Source organism: Struthio camelus, chromosome 16 (genome assembly GCF_040807025.1).
Source record: "Struthio camelus isolate bStrCam1 chromosome 16, bStrCam1.hap1, whole genome shotgun sequence".
NCBI classification, from domain to species: Eukaryota; Metazoa; Chordata; class Aves; order Struthioniformes; family Struthionidae; genus Struthio; species Struthio camelus.
The window spans coordinates 17,649,382-17,673,455 of record NC_090957.1 but is presented as its reverse complement, the minus strand read 5'-3'; the positions used below and the strand labels follow the sequence as shown (position 1 = coordinate 17,673,455).

The 24,074-nt window shown below is 41.8% G+C and overlaps 1 protein-coding gene across 1 annotated transcript in view; it reads right to left on the bottom strand.

The window, feature by feature from the left end:
• Positions 1-24,074, bottom strand: part of PIGL (phosphatidylinositol glycan anchor biosynthesis class L) — a 63,211-nt gene that overhangs the window by 22,032 nt on the left and 17,105 nt on the right. Inside the window, exon 3 of the mRNA XM_068910428.1 lies at positions 823-913. Within this exon, the coding sequence (XP_068766529.1) occupies positions 823-913 (91 nt within the window). The remainder of the gene's footprint in view (positions 1-822; positions 914-24,074) is intronic.

The window sequence follows — 24,074 nt, the reverse complement described above, 5'->3', positions numbered from 1 at the left end:
TTTTCTATCCTGACACACACCCCTGCTAATCTAGCCCTCTAACGCATGCCTGTCAACGTACTTCAAATCTAAGCCTCAGCCTAAACCTCAGATGGGCTCCTCATCAATGAAACCTAGCAACAGGGGCAAAATGGTGGCTTTAAAATGCAGACACATATTTGAGGAGTTACTAAAGTAAAGTCTCTCCAGTGTTCAGTTCCCATTGGGAAGCAAACAAAGATCTCTAGAAAGAAAAGATATACATCCAACCTATGCCATCACCTTTTCCCATATTTTTCAGTGGGGCAATTTTATTTATTCTGGACTTCTAGCAGTTGTTTGAAGTGCTTGAAAAAAAAGATCAGAATGACTATGTTTTACTTTCAAGACATAGGAGTTGCACAAATACTCACATAAGGTCTTTAACCACAAAATGCAAACTCACTTCCAGGTTTAATTTTAGACCTTAAAATTAAGCTGGGCTTATTCAGGAGGACCCCTACAATTAATGAATCCCAAAATCTACTACAGTGAAGCTTACCAGTTCCAACAGAGTTTGCAGTTTTTAGCTAATGTGAAGCTTGTATTTCGGTGAAGATGAGATACTACCACACAAAAGAGGCTTCATAGGATCTAACTAGAGGAATGGGTAAAGATTGCAAAGCAAATACTTCCAAACAGATGGGTACTCTCCCTCCCTCGCCCAGCCTATTTCACAGAGACTTCAAAAGCAAAATCCTAACCAGGACTCTAAAGAAAACTTTCAGGGGGAAGGAAAAAGCCTAGAATGCTAGCTCAGAAGTACTCCAGAAAATGCCTGTGCTGTACAAAGTTTCACATTACCAGGTTGATGTTATTGGCTTCTATATGCTTTAGCACGATGGTGGCAAGGAGCTGTGTGTCCCACTGAAGAGTAGGATTGTCTGGAAGATCCCTGAAAATGAAAAGCGTAATTAGTCACCTCAGTGCTGACAACTTTATAAAGATCATGAAAGAAAAGAGAGATCCTCTTACTGGAGACTGAAATTAGGATAAATTTATTGACCATATAAAACCACTAAACCTTCTTAGAGGCCTTACAAGCTTGTATGTTAGGGGCGGGGGGAGGGTTGGAAGGGAAACAGCAGTTCCAACACATTCCTCATAGATTTGCCAGGCTTTCCCATTCTTCTTACTATTAAGCTAGATTTTCTGACTGCTTTTCTTTAAGCAACTTCTCTTTTGTTCAGGGATTCTTGTGCTCTGTTCATCCCAATCAAATTTCTTTCTCTCTACACAGAAAGGAAATAACTAACAGCTCTTTATCGAAAACCCTTTAAAAAATCATTTTCCCCAAAGACTTTCCAAACATAATCTACTGGTGAATTACATATGAAAAGTAACAAACTCCTGCTCTCATTTGCACAGGAATAACCCATTAACCTCGAAGACAAACAGCCATAATTACAGTGCACAACGTTGATAGTAGTCTTACATCTGTTTTTTATGCTCTGCATACTAACTGTTCTGTGACTGAACACTCTATCTGGTATTTTAGATCGCAGGCTCCTAGGGGCAGGGACCATGAGCCAAATGCAAAATAACACCAAGGAAACCAAAAGAATTATCCTATGTTTACCTTGACGCAACTGAGAGCTGAATGACCCCCCAGTCATTATGTATGAAGGGTGCCAAGAAAACATTGCTTGCAATGTTAAAAAAAAAAAAAAGGTTATTAGTAAGAATAGGATAACATGCAGCTGCTAAAGACCAATAATGACATGTTAAACTGGTCTTTTTCCCAGACTTTTTCTATCCTCTGATAGTCTGATTATTGCTATGAGGCAGTTTAGCAGACAAGTGACTACACAGCCTTCTCATCAGACATGTGGGTTTGGACTCTGAACTGATCCAGCTGTTTGCTGCAGAGAGCAGGGGCGCCACTTCCCAACACTCTTCGTGCCTTGCTGACTCCCAGGACAGCAAGGATGATAACATCCGCAGGAAAACAACAGGAAAATGTCTCCTTGGCACATTCCAAAGTCAAGCTCATCCTGAGTCTTCACGAGAGATCTTCTGGCCACAAATTTTCCCACTGCTGGTAGTAGTAGTAGTAGTAAAAGGAAGAGCCTAAAGCACAAACTGACCACTAGCATTTTAACCAGTCTTACATAGCCCTGTTCAGCATAGGTCAAAATAATGGGCTGTTGGCAACCCCAGCAACAATGGAAGGTGTCTCTATGTGAGTGCACACACTCTAGCTATGGTCCTGGTAGCGGCATTACCAAAACCAGGAATTTTCTGTTGTCATTTGGATTCCTCCTTGCACAGACAACATCTTTGTCTGATACACACGAGGCACTTGATTTTCATCACAAGAAAGATTCTTTGGTACCTCTGGCAGCTGTCTCATCAGCTTAACAAACTTGCATCTAATCTGCACAAGACAAAAAACCATCAGATCCCATGTTTAAAGATGAAGCGGCTCCAAACAAGTCCCACTATGTCACAGGAGACTTCAAATGGAACACATTTTTAAAATGTGCTTCAACTAAAATATTCCAAGCAATAGGCACGCTGAGCAGAGTCTAAGTGCAAGTCTTACAGAGCTTCAGTTGTTTGAATGGTACCTCTGAGGCTGTGTCAAGCCTTAATCTGATAATATTAAAGTGCTAAATTAGTCTAGAAGGGATTCTCCACTGGCCGCTTACAATGCAAATACCATTGCCCATTCTGTACAGTAGTTAAATGGACTTGTGAAGGAAGTCAAGAGTCCCATTACAACAAGAGGGGTGCTCTAAAAGCAAGGTGTCAGAGGAAAAAAAAAAAAGAGGATTGGAATTTATGATGTCCAGGAGGCTGTCAGTGTCATAGCCACTGCACTCAGCTTTATTGGGCTGTCTCCAAAAACGCTGCTGGGTAGTGGAGCAGGTTTTAACTAGTTTAGACAGATAAAGATCACCCTTGTTCAATGGCAATGAACAGCTGGAGGCAATGGTTTAGAATCCCTGGAAACAAAACAGTCTGAAGGCATGAGCAAATTAACTCCATCAACACTGAAATGATTAACCAGGAGCATTCTGCAAAAATTTATGCTTCTTCCCACTTACTGCTACTCGACCACCATTGACTCCTGGTAAGGCAAAGGAATTTTTTTCCTTGCATAGTATCATTTGTCAGGCATCAAAGGCAGAGAGGCTGATCCTGCTGAACAAGACACACGTGTACGTAAGCGCATTCATAACATCAGTAGACACAATGGGCCACTGAGGTACTATTAGCTCACTCTGCAAACATGGAAAGTGACACCCAGGTTAAATGACATGCCCAAAGTTAACTCAGAGATGTCAGTAGAAGAACTGGCAATACATCAACCTAGATCTCACTGAGAAATCACTTAATTTTTTTGGTAAGAGTTTGTATAGTACTTTGTAGAGTCTAAAATTTAGAATTTACGACAACAGTAGAGACCTCGCTCAAAGCGTTAGACCAACGGCTTTCGGCCTGTGGTCTGCAGATCAATAATGGGGACCAGGTAAGGAGGAAAAGGTAACTAAGAAAATCAAGTTCATATCCAGTGCATAGCCATGCACACAAAAGGCATTTTTAAAAGAGATCTCCACATCTGCTAGGAACTTTGTAGGTACGTGCAAAGTTTGAAAATTGCTGTACTTCACAAGAAGACCTATTTATTGCACAACATTCTTCCTATTATTTTTAAAATCAGTGCTCACCAAACCTGAAAAATCTACTGACTTCCTGAACAATTCAGGTAGGTTGCATCCATTTGTTTAGAACTTCAGGGCTTGGGATCAGAAACATTTAGCATTTAAATGGTTAATTCCACACTCTGCCTTTCTGGCTAAGGCTCATAATGCCTCTGAGCTCAAGGTCGAAGGGCTGAGATAAAGGACTATAAAGGAGTGAAAATTAGCACATTCCCTGGAGCAGACTGGAGCTTGTCCCAGGAGACACCCTTCCCCCGCGCCCTCCACCCTCCCTGTCCTCTGCCCCAGAGATCTCCTTGTTGCTGCTGCCAGTCAGTGTGACAGATCAAGGTATAAATCCTGCACTGGAAAGGCCTCCCAGGCCACACTGCTAGAGGGTGCTGGTGGAAAAGGTAGAGGGGTTCAGCTACTCAGCCTCATCTCCACCAAATCCATATGGCCTGGAAGTGACCTTCCTGGGCATTCCACATGACTGACAGTGAATAGAGGTGACTGCTTGGATGGAGCCCTCAGTGGACAGGAAGAAACAGAGAGGTCCACAGAAGAGGCAAAAAACAATATTTTTAATAAAATAAGAAAGTTTCTCTCCAGAAATGTGTTTTTCTAGCTATTTTCAGTGACAGTCATGCTGTACACTGTACAGGGAATTTGCAGGTATGCCAGGGAACTACAGACTGAAGGGGGAGAGAAACGGAGAATTTTAGTCCTGTGGTTTCTGCAGCATGAAGTAGTGTCTGTCTCTGCTCACTGATTTCAGCAGAACCGGTCATGGACAACACTGTGCTTCTGAAAACTAAAGCCTCTGGCCTTCCATTAATGTCCTAGACAACACTGCTATTGGTAGTGAGAGCTGGATAAGGCCCATGTTTTTCTTCCTATCACCTCCCTTTTCGTTCTCCTTGCCAAGCTGAGCAGACACAGTAGATAGTGGCATCTGCAATTCCCCTTCCTGAGGTCTGCACAGGAAATGCAATGTGGTGGACGTCTTGGATGCTCTGCCCAGGGTTCAGAGAACTACAAGGAGGCCAACAGCAAATCACATCAGCAAGTTAAACCAAAATTCAGCCTTGTGCAGATCTTGCCCAGCAATTACAGCTGGCTGAATCCAAGAAATGTTAAAAGTCACATCTTGATGCCAGCTCCTCTCCAGGCCTCCTGCTCTTGCCTACTGTGGGCTGTGGAGCATAGCTCCTCTTTTGTCTCAGCCTTTGCCATTACAGCACTGTGCATGTTGTCAGCCATGCTATCCCTGCCAGCAGCTTAGACAGTTCTGTAGGGTCATCTTTCTAGGAACGTTTAAGGCTCAAGATAGCAAGATTCCTTTCATCTGGAAGAATTCTTCTGTGTCCAAGACAGGTTTTAAAACCTTCACACATGTGTATAGCCAAGTTATACCCTTCTTATGTGATATACTACTCAGTCCCTGGCCAACTTTCCATTGCTCATCTTCCACAGATGCTTTAGCAACCACCAGTGCGTTTATATGTACAATCTTCTTTCAAAGCCTTCCATGGAATTTATTCTGCTCATGAACTAAGCTCTCATGACTGCTCTGAAGGTTAAATTAAACTAAACAGTTAGTCGATGCAAAGTCCATATGGCTTAACAGCAAGCAAATGGGCTGCCCTAGGTGGGACACTTGCAGTTAGAATAATCCTGGATCTCCTCCTCCTGAAAGCTGTGGGGGCATCATGAGCCAGCGCCTCTTCCTATATGACAGATACCCAGAGGGGTCTGGCAAGCACCTCCTCTGCCTTGACATGAAGCATTTATAGGTGGCAATAAGGGAGTAGAGTGGCAATAGGGTTTCTCCTGAAAGATGCCTATTCTCCATCTCCATTAATACATTCTGAGACACCAGAGCAAATCTTTCAAGGTACTAATGTGATTTTCCATTCTACTGCACACCAAAAGGGTAAAGATGAAAGAGCTTTACCAGTTCTTACTGCCTTTTTATCTTGCAGCATGACCATAATCAATCCATGGCTGGAGACCAGGAAATATTTTTGCATAATTTCTCCTCCTTATTCCTCCTCCCTGTAACGAATGATTTTACATTAAATCAGCACAAAGGTCAGTAGCTTGATGGTGGATTACACAGGAAACAGGTGAACGGCTGTGCAATAGGTTTCCAGTTGAGAACAATGACCACAATATGTTTGTTTGAACAAAAGATGCCCTTTGTATAAAGTTAAATGTATGAATTGAACATCTGGGCAATTGAAACTGGATCAAAAAGCAAAAGAACCCACAGAATAAAATGACATGAGTGTACAATTAGTGAAAAAGCCTTGTGATGACCAGAGGCAATCAATGACCTTTATATCATAGCATCAAAGTAATTGAAAAAACTGAGTAAACAGAAATTATTTCATCCCCTCTAAAGTAGGGCAGAGAATTTTTATTTTTGAGATTTTGCTAAGATAAGTTAAGACAGGCTAGCCCTAGATGTTGAAGCAGAGCCTCTAAATCCTGAAATTAATAACTATTTATCAATTTATCTTTCCATAAGGGCCAGCTACAGACAGGAGAGAAATATTGCTGCTAGGCTGCATGTGTATCTCAGATTCAAATGAAAACAGCTCACTTATACAAATGACCAGCATCTTTGAACATCATGTTATATAGAGAACAGATGCTGTGTGCTTATTGGAATGCAGCGATTGACGGTTTGGGAGAGATTTGAAATAAACCACAATGCTAAATTTTTATACTGAAAACTTCCTCTTCCCCATAGTAATGAAACTTAAATTGTTCTGAGATTTGTTTTTTTAAGATTCGCTTAAGGATCTTAGGAAGTGGTGAAAACGACAATGACTAGAATATTTAAAAATAAAGCACACTACAAACATCTCCCCTCTTTCCCCCTGCAACAAAAAACAAAAAAAAAGAATAAACACAATGGACATAATCCTTTTCTCCTATCCCTAACTTTTGTAATGTGTAAGTTTGGGACTACTTTATACAAATTTCAAAGGTAAATTAAGTAAGTCTAGATGTCTAAAACACAGGTAAGTGCTGACATCACTAATGTGGCCACAGTGGGCAACAGTCACACATAAAAGGAAAGAACACAAAGACGGCACTCCGTTCAGCTTCCTCAAAACTCAGGCAAGCTGTGCATGCTTCTCTGCTGGTCTATGAAAAAACACAGTGCACCTATGTTAGACAATATTCCACCTACCTCCATAACTCCCCAAAGGCAGATAGTAATTGGATCTTTAGGGAACAAACTTTTTGACCTGGGCATGATCGTGTGTTTCTGTTTGAGAAATAAACATCCTTCGGGTTTAAATTCAAAGGAATTATTACAGAACACAGGACTGCTTGTTTGTAAAGACTTATCCAAATGTCCCTGTACTCATTTATTTTTTGTAATGAATTATTGATGATTTCTCAGCAGAGTTTAATGTCTATTCACAGAGATGACACAATTGCTTATCGTAATTTGAAATCTGGTATTCATTTGACGTCTGTGCCTCAGCACCTTGTTGATAAATTACAGTACAAAGCTCTGTAGAACAAGTTCATATTCAATGTCTTTAAACAAAAACAATTGAGGGTGCCTTTCAAGAACAGAAACACACAGAAACCACTGTGGCTAAAACTAGTTTAGAAAAGTAACTTTGAAAAATTAGTTTGAAGAGGGCACCAGGGCCTGCTGCATAAGACAGGAGACAGAATCCAGCTCAACTAATTCTGAGCTGATCACCTCTTTAATCACAGCTTTCCTGTCTTTCAATCTTCACGCCTGTGAAATGAAAATAATTATACACTCACAGCCACGTAAAGAAAGAACTTTGAGATTCTTGTAAGAGAAGTGTTATGTCTGTTCTCTGATTTCTAGATCTAGATCTAAAACACATGCCTTGGCAATCCCGGCCACTGGGAACCCCCCAAACCTGTCTTCTATCCCCTGTATGGTCTTCCCATGGAGTATTGAATCAAGTTCAATAGTGCTAACTTAAAGGCCTGACCCAAAATACATAAAAGAGCGCATAAAGCTCCAGAATGAAGAATACAGTGAACGACTCTGCCCCTGCAGTGCAGAGCAACTCTCCAACTAGGATAACATCTCCTGGAGCAGTCAGAACTTCCACAGCAGCTGGTGCCAAACAGTGAACAAATTCCCAAATCCACTGTCATCACAAAATGCTTTGCTTTCAGCTGCAAATATGAGGAACAGTCCTTGGAACAATTTTTTTCTAGCTGAAACACAGCAATATTCAAAGTTTAAAATTCTCCAAACTCCATAGTGCACACAGAAAGCTGAGACATCTGGGGCAAATGCTATCCCAACGACGGAGGCCCTCTTTGCCAAGCCACATGACAGGGATTTGGGTGCGTCACCTATTGGGCAGCCTGTTTTGGTCATGCAGTGGCAAGGCATCACCATGCAACTCTGCAGCTAAGCAACATGACTTCTAGTAGGGTTACGCTTGCGGAGAATGAGATTTCTGGCACATGCCTACGGCTCCTTGTCTGATCCTTGGTCTCAGACACCAGATCACACCCATGGCTGACATGCAGCATGTAGCACTACCCTAATCTTGTGCTGCAAACATATGACCTGCAAGTGGAGAAACATGAGCTGGGAGTTTCGTGTGCAAGTGGCACGCTCCATGCATGACATGCACGTTGTTACTGTGCTGCTGGAACATGTGTACACACTACCGTGAAGAATACCACATCAGAACCTGCGTAGTCATCATTACTGATTGATCAGTTGCACAAGGCAGTGAGCGCCAAATACCTCAGTGTCACGCACAGCTTTGAATTCATCTGACAGGGAAAGGAGGGGCATCTATTTCATTCAGTTCAATCTACGCTGAGAAACCCTAGCTTCGGTATAAGCGGAAGTCTCCAATATGTTAGTTGCAAGAACCACGAAGTGCCATGGCACGCATCAGGAACCCTCGCAAGGCTGGCAGTAGAAAACAAAACAAGTTGAACTCGCTAAAGAGAATTTAATCATGGAAAAATTATTCCCTTACCTTCCACCCTCCAGTTGGGTGCTGTGTTTTATGCTACATTCTCCACTTCCATGTTTGATTTGCATTCATTTTGCGCATCCACTATATGCTAAGCCAAGGCCAGTTACAGTCCTTTGTCCCTGACAGTGATTATGTGACGAGAATGCACTACGTGCATCTGTATTGAGCGGCCCCACAGATCCCACATCAGTGACACCTCTTCAGCGAGCCACCATGTAGCTTGCTTTCCAACACAGCCAGCAGTTTCCAGCACTGCAGACTGCCAATAGTGACTTGCCAAGTGCGGGCTGAGAAGCCTCCCTTTTGTTTTATAGGAGTTGGACATCTGCAGGGTCTGTTGGGGGCCGTTACAAAGTTCACTGAAAACATCGGTCGGAGGCCAGACTTGGTAGAGTAGCTCTTAGTCTCATGAGATTTGAGGCTGCCATGCAAAATTATTAGTCAGCACTTCTTCCTCTGGCCCACCGAAGTGTGGTTTGGGCAGCAGACAACAGTGCAATGTGAAATTAAGCCAGTTCTGCTAACATCTCAGAGAGGTGTTCAAGAAAATAGATCATTAAAGTCCCTGCCTTGTTCAGAGAGTATTGCTAATCTCAGGAAAACAAGAATTCACCAATGTTTTCCTTAGTGTCTGCTCATACAGTTATTTCTGGCATTTGTCCCAAATGACTGGCATCACTGACAAATAACAGATCTATTAGCGTCAACTGACAATCTCATCTACAGACTTCTAATAAGAGAAACATCTTCAAACTCTCAACTGTCTGGCATCTCAGAGCACAATTGCTGGGCAAAGGCATACACAAAGCAGCACCTCAGTTCAAAGCCTTTCTACGGCCAAGATGTTTGACGGACATACTTAGTGGAAAGCTTGTACAGCGTGCATGGACTACAGCGCTGGGGACCTTGAGGAATTTTGCTCCACATTCCTCAAACAATCTGCTCTTGTCTATGTCAGCTGCTACAAGAGGGATGAACTGATCTGAAACCAAAAAAAGGTGGACTCATCTCATCAGTACTTAGCTCCTCGGACTCAACATTTACCACTTCTGCATTTCTATAGACACTCCTAGAACAACAGAGAAAGAACACAGATCACATTTCTCCAAAAGGACCATCTTTATTATAAGAAATGAGCATTATAAGGCCTATGTGAAATGGTCAGGCAGTTCCCAGAATAGCATCAGTGAGCACAGAAGTGCTCACTTCCCTGTTATTTTTATTGGCTTTGCCATACTGCCTAGGAATGCATCTGGGACCTCACAGTCTAAGTTGTCCTGAGTGAGAACAAAAAGTTCAGCAATCCCATAACCAAAATTTGTTTTAAATTTGAAATACAAATCACTGGCAAAACCAGGACTCAGAGGAGCAGACCACTGGTGCAGACTTTATTCTTGCCTTACTCATTTCTTTTGTTTTGTAAAATCATTTAAAAAAAGAGCAGTGCAGCATGGCACAGCCCAGGATAGGGCGTGTTAACCCACTAGGAAATCATGTCTGTCAACAAGCTGCCTTCATGAATCCTGGCACTGCTGCTTCAGGAAGGACAGACTTACAATTTCAAACTGCTGGGCACTCTCCTGGCAGCAGTGCAGTAACATAGAATGGGAATGCAGTGTGTTCTTCCTAACTATTTTTTTTACTACAGCACTGGCACATGAAGTTCGTGATACACATCATAATGTGCCCAGGAATCCACAGTGGAAAGGGGACAAACGCAAGGAGAAGGAACAGAGAGTCTCTCACAGCAGCCAGCAAAATCCTTCAGAAGGGAATGACTGAAACACCACAAGCTGTATGCACCAAACGAACCTAACGCCACTTCATCACAACCTTACTGTTAAATCTGTTTGCTCTTGGAATAATAAATACACCATACTGTATAGGCAAAAACTTCTCTTCTGATTCTGCACGAGGTAAGTCACATAGAACTTTGTCATTGACTTAATGGCATGGGCCAGACCCTCAATGAGAAGGAGGTCCAAAACCACAATCCTTCCCACCAAGGACAGGGCCCCCAGCCTATTCCACAAAATAAATAAACTGCAGGCAGAAACTACAGGAGAAAGGTTATAGTCAGACCAATCCCTAAGCCGTTTTGATTAATCATTTAGGAAAAGAAGGCACCAGAACAGTCACTTCATGGACGTTCACTTCTGATGCCAAAACTTACGCAAATGCATGCGCAGTTTCAGCAGAGGATGATGGCCACGTTCCAAACGCAGCTTCTCAAGTCACGTTTCAGCTTCCCTGTATCAATGCCATCCAAGAAGAGGTTTCCTCACCCCTCAAATTCCCACAGCAACATCCCCTGCAATTCATTTATCTACTCAATGAAAAGGGAACGTTATTTCTTGAAATCATTGTGTACTCGCCCTTCATAAAACAGAGGTTCTGATGCCATGAGCTCTCTAGCTGGTTGCGTATTTCATTACTACCATCAAATCACTTCCCTTCCTAAGATAGCTTGTATTAAAGTCAAACATCTGTCTTAACTGCGAGCCTGATCCCACAAATCTTACTGACATGCAAAGTTTCTACTCAGGCAAACAATCCTCTTGCAGGCACCGTCTTGCCAGGCCTATTTATGCGAATGCTCCAATTAAATGATCACATGAGCAAGCTTTAGGCTAGGTCCTGCTCTCTCCCTGGGGCCCGCGGAGATCTGCATGGACTTCCACAGCAGTCCAGCCAGAAACCACGCTCAGATCTGCAACAGCTAAGTGGGACCCAGCAACAAGAGTAAAATGCAGCGACCTTTATTGTTCAGCCTTCCTCTCCTTCCTCGCTGATTTAATGCGAACGTTATGCAATGGCTTTGCTATAGCAACAGCGCTGCTGCTCTGTAGTAACCCGGCGCTGCCTGCGGCTGGCTCGGGCGCGCGGCCGGCCGGCCGGCACTGTGCCGCCGGCCAGGATGGAGCTGCTGAACTTTGGCCCACTAGCAAGCCTCCCACTTGCTGGCACCGCGCGCCGGCCTGTTTACACTAGTCACATGACGGGGCCAGAGGGAGGCTCCTGGCGGCCTCCCGGCAGCCAGCAGGATTTCTAGGACCAGGCCAAGACTGCCAAAGGCTTGAAATGATTAACTCTTGCGAGCAGGGGTTTCACACTCCAGCAGCAGCCTGCAAAGGGCCCAGAAGAAAGGAAACCCTGCGCAGCGGGAGCAGTACTTGCCCGGCACTACTGCAGGAAAGCCAGCAGGGGTGGTGGTGGTAGTGGTGGTATGGAAATCAACAAGGTTTAAAATAAAGGAAACGCTATCTTTTTTTTTTCTTAATGAGCGGCAGATAACAAGCAGGATGACAAACTAGAGCTGGCACAATTCCCTACTCGAGCACTGCATGCTGTGAATTGCACATACTTGGGTGCATGGAACTGCCCTCCTGGCCCCAAAGTGTCCGAGAGCAGCGTTCGAGCCCTGCGCTCTGGAGCACCTTACAAAGAGCAGGGAGCACAGAGGACCTCGGGCACAGAGGAGGTCTACTCTACAAATGCCTTGTTCAAATTGTTATTATATTCTTACAGCACAATTTTGTAAGAAAAGACTGCAGATTACCAACTTGCTACCTTATCACCCCTGTAGGAACAAGACTACTAATCCTTTAGCGCTTTTACAGCATTTATGTCCACACGTTAACAGACAGTCATGAATTAGCTGCCCTGCTAGATTGGTATGGGGAAGTAGGCAAGTATTAACCTCTGTATTTTATAATGAGGGAATTACAAGCTCAGGTAGCTCTCCCTTGAGAGCCTGAGGCACCGGAGCCGAGTCCGCGGCAGCCTGCAGCGAAGCACACGAGCTCCCGGCTCCCAGCACGGCCGCAGCCCAGAGCTGCCTCGCCAGCATTCACCCTGGGAATAGGTTTTACTGCCTGGGGCAAATTACAACCAGTTTTTCAACAAGCCTCCTATGGGTGCTCTGCGGAGCCTCATATATTCCTGAGGGTATTTAGACTGAGCAGAAAATCCCTTCATGGCCACACATTAACACCTGCAAATTATCCACCATTACACCATCACCATTGGAGCTGTTTAAAAATACCCAGAAAACCTGTCAAGGGTCAGTAAAGTGTTGGCTATTGCATCACCTAATTGTGCTCTGGACTGCATTGAGATAACACAGTCTGTTTCTATCAGGATTCTTGTCTACTTTTTCTCATGTACTTATTGCTGATGAATGTTCTACAGAAACTCATGTCCTACCCTAAAATATTACATTCTCCAGTAAAACCTGGTTGTTGTGTGGATTTCTTTTATTGACAAAAATGACAAGTTCATTGTAACAGGAATGGACTCTCAGATATAGCACTGAAAAGCAGGTATGCCTTGATATCAGAACTCCCTTTGAGAGCTACATGTTGGTCCAGGGTTACACCTACATCCACAGGTAAATGTTTGATTAAAAACATTGAAAGGATACTTGCTGGGTCTGGCTAAAAATCTAGACACTGTAAAAGCTGGAATCTTCTGGTGAGAGCCTGTGACTCAGTCTCATCTTTGCAGAACCAGGATCACTGCAATAATCTCGTCTCTGCCCCTTTACTGGTGGGCCTGGCTGAATTTTCTGGTTTCCAAGTATGAACCTGGAATGTAGTACTCCCATTCAAGTCTCAGTGCACGAGCATGAATTCTGCAAACCTCACCTCTTCTCGCCCCAAATTAAACCTCTGCCTGCCAATGCTTTACTTTGCTTAATGAAGAATATGTCCAACTTAAATCATTAATTGCCCCCTTTTATCCCTTGCCATTTTGTACTCCAAAATGAGCACAAATTTTGCTTCTCTCAAGCATTTTTTGCCAGTCTTCTCAGTGCTCAGAAGAATTTAAACCTACTTAACAAGAAGACATTCATCCTCAATCTATGGACAGAATTAACATTTATACACTTAACAAAATTCAGTTAAATATTAACTTCTAAAGAAGAGAAAATGGCACATAACTCAGCCAAGATTTTTTTAAAGTTTTAGTCACAAAAACTAGAAAGCATGTAGTAAGCATGTGTGTGGAAGGGAGGCTATATAATGAACTTAATGATTGCGATGCAAATAACTGTGGAGAAATAGACGGCAACATTGAAATGAGAGGGTTTTCAAATTACTGTATATGGCGTACACGGGTAGAATGAGATTGTTAATATGTGACTTGTTAAAAGAGGGAGCAGGACTTGGCATGGAATTGTAAGCAAACAGTTTTCATTTAATGCTTCAGTAGGTACAGAAGGATCTGAGACAATTAAGTCTTCATCCCAAATCCCATTTCAGTTTCTAAAAACCTATTTCAGTTTCCTGCAGCGCAGTCAAAAATACGTATTTTTTTTCTTTTAAACAAATCTGACTGAAGATGATACAGGAGGGAAAGATGCTCAAAGATGTCCAGCAAAGCATTCATAGCCCCTGTTCCTGGTCTCTCCTTCAATAAAACTGAGATTATGGATCATAAAACACAATCACAACTTGTAAAATCTAGTGTATAGTAGGAAAAAAGGTGAGCATGTGACAAACAAAAACATACTCTCCCTATTTGCTACGTCAAGTTATCTTTTTTCCCTTTTAAAAATTTGATGTTCCATCATCAAAACAACTAAGTTTTCTATAGAACAAATTGTCTAAAGTGCTCAAAATTGGCTTCTGTGTCTCCACCAAGAACAACAGTAAAACTCCAAGAGCAAACCAGTAAATCCCATCCCACTGCTTTAATGTACTATTTTCCTTATATTTTACACTGTTTTTATTCATCCTAACCCAAATAGCTATATGGTTTTTTTTTTTTTTTTAACAATTCATCAGCATTACTTACCTCCTAACAGAGTATCTCATTTTAGTCATGATTGTTACATGCAGGGAATTCTGGATTGCTGCCATTCTTTGTCAGTCGGGTGGGTTCTCCTAAACAAAATTCCTATTTGGTGGTGGGGTTCTGAAGGATACCTTCTGCTAAATGTACTCTCAACCAAGCAACTGTCCCTCTAAGGAATTTATTCTTTTTAATAGTTTGCTCTAATCTAAAGTACCACACCCACCAACTTCTAATTCAATCTTACATTGGAGCTGAAAAATTTTGTAATTTTATGTTGACTGATGGAGCTAAGGCCAAAGGGAATAAAATCATTTAGCTTTCATGTGAACTCAAAGGAAGAAAGGTTTCTTTGGCAATATAATTACAGAGAACAGATCTTCCAAGAGGAAATGAACCGCAAGGATTTATATGATTAGAATTTTTCCCCCCTTTTTTCTTTCTACGATAGCTACTCTCTCACTCACCTCTTGCAGTCTAACTACATACAATAGGGAAATTCTTAGCAGGCAGGAGCTGGGACTGTTAGAGAGAGATGTTTCAACAGGAGGCTGTTATTGGGTGGAAAAACTCCGGGTTTTGTCACATGTCAGACAAGGGCAGCGACTAGTTTAACTAGTTGTCCTAGTAACACTGTGGCTGACCTGGGTGTGACTAATCCCAGATCAGTGTGACTTTATCATCATATGCAGAAGGAAAGAATTGCAACATGTGGCAGAGCCGATTGATATAGGTTCTTTCACTAATGGACTTAACCAGACGTTTATGTCTCACATTCACAACCTTGGGCCTACACAAGCATTCAAATGATTCTGGCTGTGTAGATATCTACCAACTTATAGCCATATACTATGTACTATGCACCATGGATCTGTATGTCTTTATTACCTATGGACTCTACAGGAATCACAAGAAGCAGTCAGGTTGTAAACACCTATTTACATTAAGTCAAAATTCTGTACTGACAGCCCATTTGTTACAAGGTACAATTTAAAGTGCATGTTTCATCTAATTAATAAACTTAAGTATGTTTAAACCTGCTTACCTTAAAGGATGTCTGTGTCTCTATGTCTCTCTCTCTCTTTCTGTACATTAATTAATGCAGCTGTGGAGATCATCTGAGACACTAAAACAAATGGTCCCCTGACGTAATCATAAGGGAGCTGGAGGAAGGGCTTTTTCAGCAAGAACCCTGACAGTAGAATCTGCTTCCGGTTGACTTTTAAGTCTGACTTGTTCCCTAGGGGAAGCAGTAAGACAGAGTATTTTGCAAGGGATTTTAATTATATGTGTGGCTGAGTCCTAAATGTCACTCCTTGTCCTTACAATAATTACACTGAATGCTCACTGGAGAAATTTTATAAATTGAAATAAATAGAATCAGTACAGACTTGACTTGACTGCACTGTCACACAGCATGAATAAAATACTCTGACGGATACTCCGGCTAGTAGTCAACAGGGATTTGGTAATCGCTATGCAAACTGCATTTTAAATAATACAGCCTCCATTTACAAACCTCATTTCTGCCTGTCTTTTTTCTGCTATTGTGACAAGTAACTCCTAGGATTCCTCAGACAGAAAGTTGGATAGGTACTTGTGTCACACAGCACAAAGGAAGAAAAAGAAACATTTCAGAAAACAGAAGTGTACAACTATAAAACCATAACACTGAATAGGGATCTAGGGGACAGATATTGCATACAAAATTAGGCAGTACATTTTTAAATGTTAACTTCAAATCACCTGCATTTCTTTTATGCATTTCTCAGACCATCCCTCTTTGCATGCTGCAGCACGAACTTTATAATACAGTAAGGCAGACTCCTGGACTCTTACTTGCCTTTGCAGTTTATACATCTTTTAGAAGATCTCACAAAATGACTGCCAAACTTCTAAACATGGTCACTTCCTTTGTCATCCAAAACAGACAAAGGTTGTTTCAGTTCACTGCTAAGGCACTGAAGCATGTACAGATCTCAGCTGATCACCGAGAGCCTACAACGCCCTGAGGCAGGAGAGACTGTCAACACAGCTGTCCCTGCGCTAAGGAAAATGTCCTGCTGGGCAATCTCTGAATCAAAACAGAAACATATCTTCTGAAATGCATTAGGGGCAAGGACAAGGACTGTAAATAGGCCAGGCAGCCAAGAAAGTTTATAAGGTATAATTAAAGGAGTTTCTATTGAGCTGTTAGTGGAGTACCTTGACCTCAGTGCTGTTTTGCAAGTTTAAGTATTCCCTTTTTTCCTTCTCATGTCACCTGTCGCTAGCAGAACTGCATGTGAATGACCATCTTCTGAGCCCATCTTGCTTTAGACACACACCACCACTCAGACTATATAAATAGCCTGCAATGGAGTGAGGTGCAGAGATCTGCACGGTAATGGCATAATTAGCTCCAGCAACAAAAGCAGTCTCGCTGCATCAGCACAGTGCAGCTCTCGCACTCATCCATCCAGCAGACAGGCAGGGCTAATTCATCCCGACGCAGAGCTGTGCTAACCCAGCAGTGCTGCTCTGGGGACCCTCACGACTTATCCCTGCGAGGCAATGGACTGGCCAAACTCTCATGTACATACCCTTCCTTCACATCTCCAGGAAGATAATCTTTTCTGTATTTCCCACTGTCTCTGCTGAATGGGAGAGAGACACAGAATGCTTTAATAATAGTGTGCCACTCTGATAAATCTTTCATGGAAAGACATCTCCATGTCTTCTGTAAACACGTGAGCCAACAGCCACTTTGTCCTCCCTTGAGGTATAGCAGACTCGACACGCATCACTGTATGGGAATGATGTGACATGGAGGGACAGGAAATCCTGGCATCACTGCAGTCAATGGCAAAAATTCTGTTGCTTAATGGAGCTCCGCTTAGTGACTTGTCACACATGACACACTGCAGCAGAAGGAAACTGCAGCAAGCCCGTCCCCCAGTCTGTGTTTGTAACCACTGAACAAGACTATCTCCTGAATTTAAATCCTGAGGGTTAAACATTCCCAAATAAATTAGTGTTAATGTAGATCATTTTAAGGCCAAACCAATCTGGGCTACATTGTTTAAATATTAAGTTCTGCAGGTTTACTTCTCTAATCTCTCTTTCTTTTTAATTAATTTTCTGGTCATCTGTGGCTTAGAAAATGATTGATTCAGTAGATATCTACTCCCACATCTGGACTTTCTTTAAACAAAGTCACAAAAAATGATGAATCTTCTCCTACATAATACTTTATTGCTTCCTATGTCCATGATTTGGTATTTTAATCGTAACTAGCAGCTCATACACTCACATCTCAGCATGTACAGTACACTGTATAAGCCAAAAAACAATTTAAGTTGAAAGCCTGCCCAGGCACCTAATATCTTATCACAAAAGCCTAAAATTTTCTTTTGCTCTGAGTCACTGATAAAAAAAATTTGCCTCATGGAACATTCAAAGAAGAAAATAAAAAAGGAAAAGGAAAACAACCACCAAAAAATCGGAATCTCTAAACCCTGGTGAAAAGTCTGGCAGGGAGCATTTCAGTTCCTATGCCTTGTCTCTCTCAGGCTCCTCAAACGGCCAGTGATTGTCTCTGACTTTGCAAAAGTGACTTCCTTACAGGCAAATTTAAACAACACTGTGGAGAGTGCCCAGGGTAGGCACCATGATGTACTACTTGGTGATGATGTATTACTTTTCACTTACAAGGAAATTCACAAATGCTGGAATCAATCCAGCAGTACCCAAACAGCTAAAATTCCTACCTAGCTCTGCATTCAGTGCAGGACAGACTGATTTAAATCCACACACTTTAAGTAAGTCTTTTCGTGATTTTTATAAGGCAACTCGATGGCTGAGCATAGAATTTAATTTTTCCAGTTTATTGCATTAGCAAGCAGGGAGTGATGTATTTCTTCCCCACTAAATAAATTTTTATTCATGGTTTGTGCAATTTTGAGCTGAGATGGAAGCTGGAACTTAAAGTCATTAAAACAGCATTTTATAATTGTTTTTTTAACAACTGGCTAAAACTATATTAAATTTGCAAGAAATACACGGAAAAACTTACCAAAACAGAATACTAAAAACTAACAGATCTAGTAAACAAATTTAATATTCACTGTAGTGAAGGAGTTAAAGTAGTTGTTTTGGATCACAGGAGCTCTTCAGACATCTGAACAATTGGTAGATCTCAGTCTTTCACATCTGTTTTTATTCACAGACCACAAGAGGAAAAGGAGCTTTCCTCCTTCCTCAGCTTCGACTGAGCTTCTCAATTCTGAATTACCTAGTTTCTGAATTAGGTAAGATGAATCAACTGAAATAGAGTAGTTGTTCACTCTTTAAAAACGACTGGTGCTCAGTCAGAGACCTCCATCAGTTCAGTGGCTTTACTTCCGCTGAAACGTTCACAGGAAAAAATATACTGCCTGCATCTTACTTTTAGTTCATCTGAATTATTTTATTAGACTACTCAAAGCTTAGTTCTTAGTACAAGATGGTCAGAAATGCACATTAAATCACAATGTTTTATTTAAAAACATTTAATTTAAAATAGTACAGTATTAACAATTGGAATCAATTTTTATCTGTCCTGCTCCACTGGCTTCTGTTTTTACAGTGGAGAATCAGTTTTGTCAGCTAATTAATTTTCATGATTGTTTGTAATTACCATCGTTTTCATAGGTTTTTAAGCCAGCAGGGACCACTATGGTCATTATTCTCATATGATGTGCTATATAACAATTCAACAGACCTCATCCAGCAAATCTCTTCCTCATGTAGATCCTTGTGGACCACTATAAAGTCACCTTGTGGATAAACGAAATAGCTCAAGCATCTTAAACACCCCATTATCAGATCTGTTTTCTGTATCTTTAATCATTCTGGTGACTGCTTTCTGAATATTTTCCACATGTCAACATCCTTTTTGAAATGTAGACATTAGACCTAGACTAGACTCCTGAACAATATGTAAAGAGGCAGTAACATCTCCTTACTCCTACCCGCTATTCCCTTGCTCACAGACTCACTCACCTTCAGAGCTCCCAGCACTGCCCCAGAAGCTGATGTTTAACTGGCAATCTGCAGTTATTCCCTAAGAGCTTTTCAGTGTCACTTCATATAGTCAGTTTATAAGTGTGCCCAAGAGTTTAATCTGTGGATCCTTCAATGACTAACCCTTAACAAATGAATGACTGGCTATTTATAAGCCACTGGTTTGCTAATAGGTTCCCACTTTCTGCATTTTCAAAAAAATGGGAAATAGATATGCATAGGTGAAGAGATCTGTTCAAGAATGACACAGCGGAGCATTCACAGAGCTAGGCTTGGCTTAAAATAAAGGAATCTTGGCTCTTATTTCCATGTTCAGGTTACTGAATACACTGCCTCCACCCATAGTCACCTCAGCCCTTTCATCTGTTTAAGTGCTTGTGGCACAGAGAAAGAAGAGGAAACGGCTCAGAGATGTAGCTCCAACAGATTGGACTGGGACCTACTGCAACCATGATGTTCATTTCACTGGTACGACAAAGAACTGATACCCTTGTGTTTCCCCTCAGGTTCTGCGAAGGCACAAAAAGAGCCATTGGTCATTACCTTTCCATTACTGACCTGAAGCATGTGAACTCACTCATATGGATTCAGTATTTGCCCTTGAACTGGTATGGGCTGCATCTGGCACTCTGCTTTTAGATCAATATATAACCCAGGCGTAATCTTATCTGGCAGGAATAGGGATATTGGGGGAAGGGGGGAGGAACACAGCCTGTAGAGGTGAGGAGAGCAGCTCTTCTAAATGTTAATGGGTTAAGAATAGAAAGGTCAAATGCCTGCCTTATCAGAAGGCCCCATGTAGAAACAGGCACCAAGTCGCAGCAATCAGAGCACAAGCTGGGAATAAACGTTAGTTACTGTAATTGTAAACACCAAAAGCAGAATGGCAGAACTGGGAATCCTCCCAAGACATTTCTAGCTAATACAGGTCAGAGTGAAAGTCCAATTGCCAAGACTGGCTGGGGATCACTCAGGTATTAGAGCTGCTGTGGAGCCAGAGATCACTTGTGAGCTGTGTGAAGGCCCCAGCAAGGAAACGATGGAAAGATACTGTGAGCGTCATCAGAATGAGCCACTGTAGGAGGGGGTATCAAACGTGTTCTATATCAACGTCCTATGCTGGCAGAACACTGCTCCAGAATGCTCTTACAAGAGCAGATCCATTCTCCTGGAAACAGGAGGTACGAGGATGAAGATAAAAAGTCCTTCCCTACCTCCTTGTTGATACAGAGAACGCTAAATATAGCAGAAGCTGTATATAGACTCTGTAAAGAGGGGCTGCAAAGCTTCAGCTCTACTTAGAGTACCTCTTTGAGCATAACGTATAAAGGATTGGGGTGGAATAGGAGATGCAACAGCTCAGGAAAAAATTATCTCCCTTAAACGCTAATACGTTTTCAGACCTATTCCAACTAATCTTTTTATTTGCATCCAAGAAAAGAGGCCAAAAGTTGTATCACATTAGACAGTAATCTCGCAAATACAGGCAATAAATTTAAAGCAACAACAGAGTGTACCAACATGGACTCATGTGGAAAGTTACTCTGTTCTGAATTATATTGGACAAGACCTCTGTCTACCTTTTGCCAGTGCTTTCTATCTGGCACCTTTTGCCTGCAATAAATTGTCATTCAAATCAATCAACCAACAGATTCTTATTCTCAGACAAGATCCCCAGTTGGGCAGCTATGTTTGAGAGAGGATTGCTGTTCCCTCTCTCCCGGTGCAGGGATTGCCCCAGGAATTGGCTACGTGAGTTTGGGAAACAGATGCAGGACAGCTACCCGACACAGTTCCCTCCTTACTGGGGAACAAAGAGCACCATTCTTGTCAGCCGGTTCCCAGCTGTAAACAGCTATCAAAGGATAGGGCTAATTACCAGTTAAAACACTAAGAAGGAGTAGTGACTACAAATAAAGCAAGACTAAATATATTTTATCCCACAGAAAGGGATAACCAGGGTTTGTGCTCATAGCTCAGAGATCATATTCTAACCGTTAAATAGCTACTTGCTTTGGTAAAGATAGGGATACATTTAAAAATCAAAAAGAAATATACCCATATGAAACCATTGTTCCCTGAAAGACGATTTTAGTTTAGTGCTCTCATGTCTGTTCCACAAAGTGACAACTGTGCAGTTAACTGGACTGGCCTCTAACCCCAGCCATAGGAGGGAACATCATAACCTACTTAAACTTGCAGGCTGCATCCTTTATGCAGCAGAGCTCCCAAATGGGCACAAATGGCTTATTTCATACACCAGCATTATTCAGCATCTGTTTATCCAGCAGTCTGCTGAAAGCATCTGTTCGTTCACTGACATACATGCAGTGCTCTTCTGCATTGCCAACCTCATTTTCAGCCTAGAAACTTTAGAGTTAATTCATTTGAAATAGCACAAATATACAAAACCAGACATTTTCCACAGATGCATGGCATTACTGAGTGCTATTGACAGTTGCTGTTCCACCCCAGAAGCTACCATATTTTCAGTGAAGGTTCCAGTATGCTAATGATTTGTGATCCTTTATGGACTCCTTTGGGGGAGAAAAAGTCTCTATAAAAATGAAGGATTTTACCCTTGTTATTCACAGCAAGAATGACTAGCCTTCTTGACCTTACGAGTCACATCCCAAAATCTTCATATGACTGATAGCCTCAAGAGATATAATTTATATTCTGGAGAGCCACTACAGGACAGGAGACTTCAGGAATGGTTCACAGGTAGGAAACAGAAAGCGTTACGTTTTGCTGTGGGATGCAACAAGAAGGGGCAGGTGCCTGGATGCCAGGCGACCCAGCAATGTCAGCCCCAACAGCTCCTGTTGGCTTGCTTCCTCCCACAATTAGGAACACAACTCTTCAGCTGCCTCACACCAACAGAGTCCCTGCCAATCACAGGACAACACTTGCACAAAAGTCCCACTGGAAGTGCTCAATTCAGACTGAGCCACTCCTGTGGCTCAGGAGCCAGAAATTATCTTCACTCCTCCTTCCCCTTCCTCTATGATTTACAGTGACATAACTCAGGTAACTTCTGTCAATAATCCACCCTCCTCATCAGCAGAAACATCCATGCGAAAGGAGACAAGAAAAGGAATTCTGTAAGACTACCATTTCACTGCGCAGAGGAAGATTTACCAATAAAATTCATGGTGCTGCATGGGAAGTAGCCTACTTCTCTAACAGTCCATCCTCAGAAGGATGGAGACCATACTGCACAGGTTGAGCAGAAAGTGACTCAAAATAGATTACCCAAAAAATTTTGTTCATCTCTTATTTCTTCAACTAACAGTTTAACTCCAAAGCTACGTATAGGGAGTAAGAAATAGAGCCCAAGCCTTCCAGCAAAACACAGTGACATTTTATGAGTCACTACTTCAAATTTGAATGAAACAATTCTTCATCCCTGGGCGAAGCAACGGAGATTCTCCTACAACTCCTTCTGTTCTGATTACGTAGAAGGCACTTTCCAAAATGCTGCCTCAGCTCAAGTGCTTTATAGTGTGCATGTGTGTCTGCTAAAAGCTCTTTCCAACCCTGTAAGTCTGACATGCGCTGTTGTCTTCTTGGCTCTCAGTCACAGATTGCAACAGTGTAGGAGCACAACGGTGTTACAGAAGTTCAGCTTTCTTCATCCCTGTTCAACATGTGCACATTTCAAAGGATGATTATTTGAGCACATTTCTTGCAGCTGAAACTGTTTAAAGGTTCAAAGGCATTGGACAACTAAAAGGTACAGCCTAGCAGGACATCAAAAGCATGCTCAGGAGAGACTGTATGCAGTTTTCTGACCTATATTCAGTAACACTATTATTTCTATGCTGTCATCATTTTGAAGCATTTGATATTCTGCTCTTTGGTTTAAACCCAAAAATAGCATTTGAATTTTTACCATAATAAAACTTCCTCAACAGACTTTGCATTTTCATTATTCTGCCCATGTAAGCCACAAGGATATTTTCCTCTCTAAATGTCCAATCTGCAGGGAATGGTTTTGAAACTCCATTATTTCCAGGAATCGCTGGCAATCTACTGCTGTCTGTTCTTCTCAGTATTGCCTGTCTTTTCCTTGTTCAGCTTTAAAAGCCAAACTTGGTTTGCAAAAATGTCTGGGTCTCAATGCCAGAACTGAATAAACACTAGAACAGGACAGAATTAGATGCTTTTATTATGCTGAAAAGCCATTAAATCACATTAAAGTCTGTAAAACAACAAGAATATAAAATTGTAAATAGATGCTCAGCCTTAAGCACTCAGAATCCTAGCACTTAGAAATTTTCCTAGACATTACAAATATCTTTTCTAAGCTCCATCACCCTTACCTGATCCCTATGATCAAAACAAAATTGATTTTTTGAAGTTATAAACACTTGGATTTTCATTATTCAGTAAAGTTAAAATTATCTGTAAAGAAAAGCATGGAAATGACTCCAAATATACTTTGGCAGGACCAAGATCAAAATCTGACCACGTCCAAACAAAAAACAAACAACGCTACGGGTTATAAGAACAATCATCAGCAGACATAGTGTGACAAGAATGAAGATCTCTG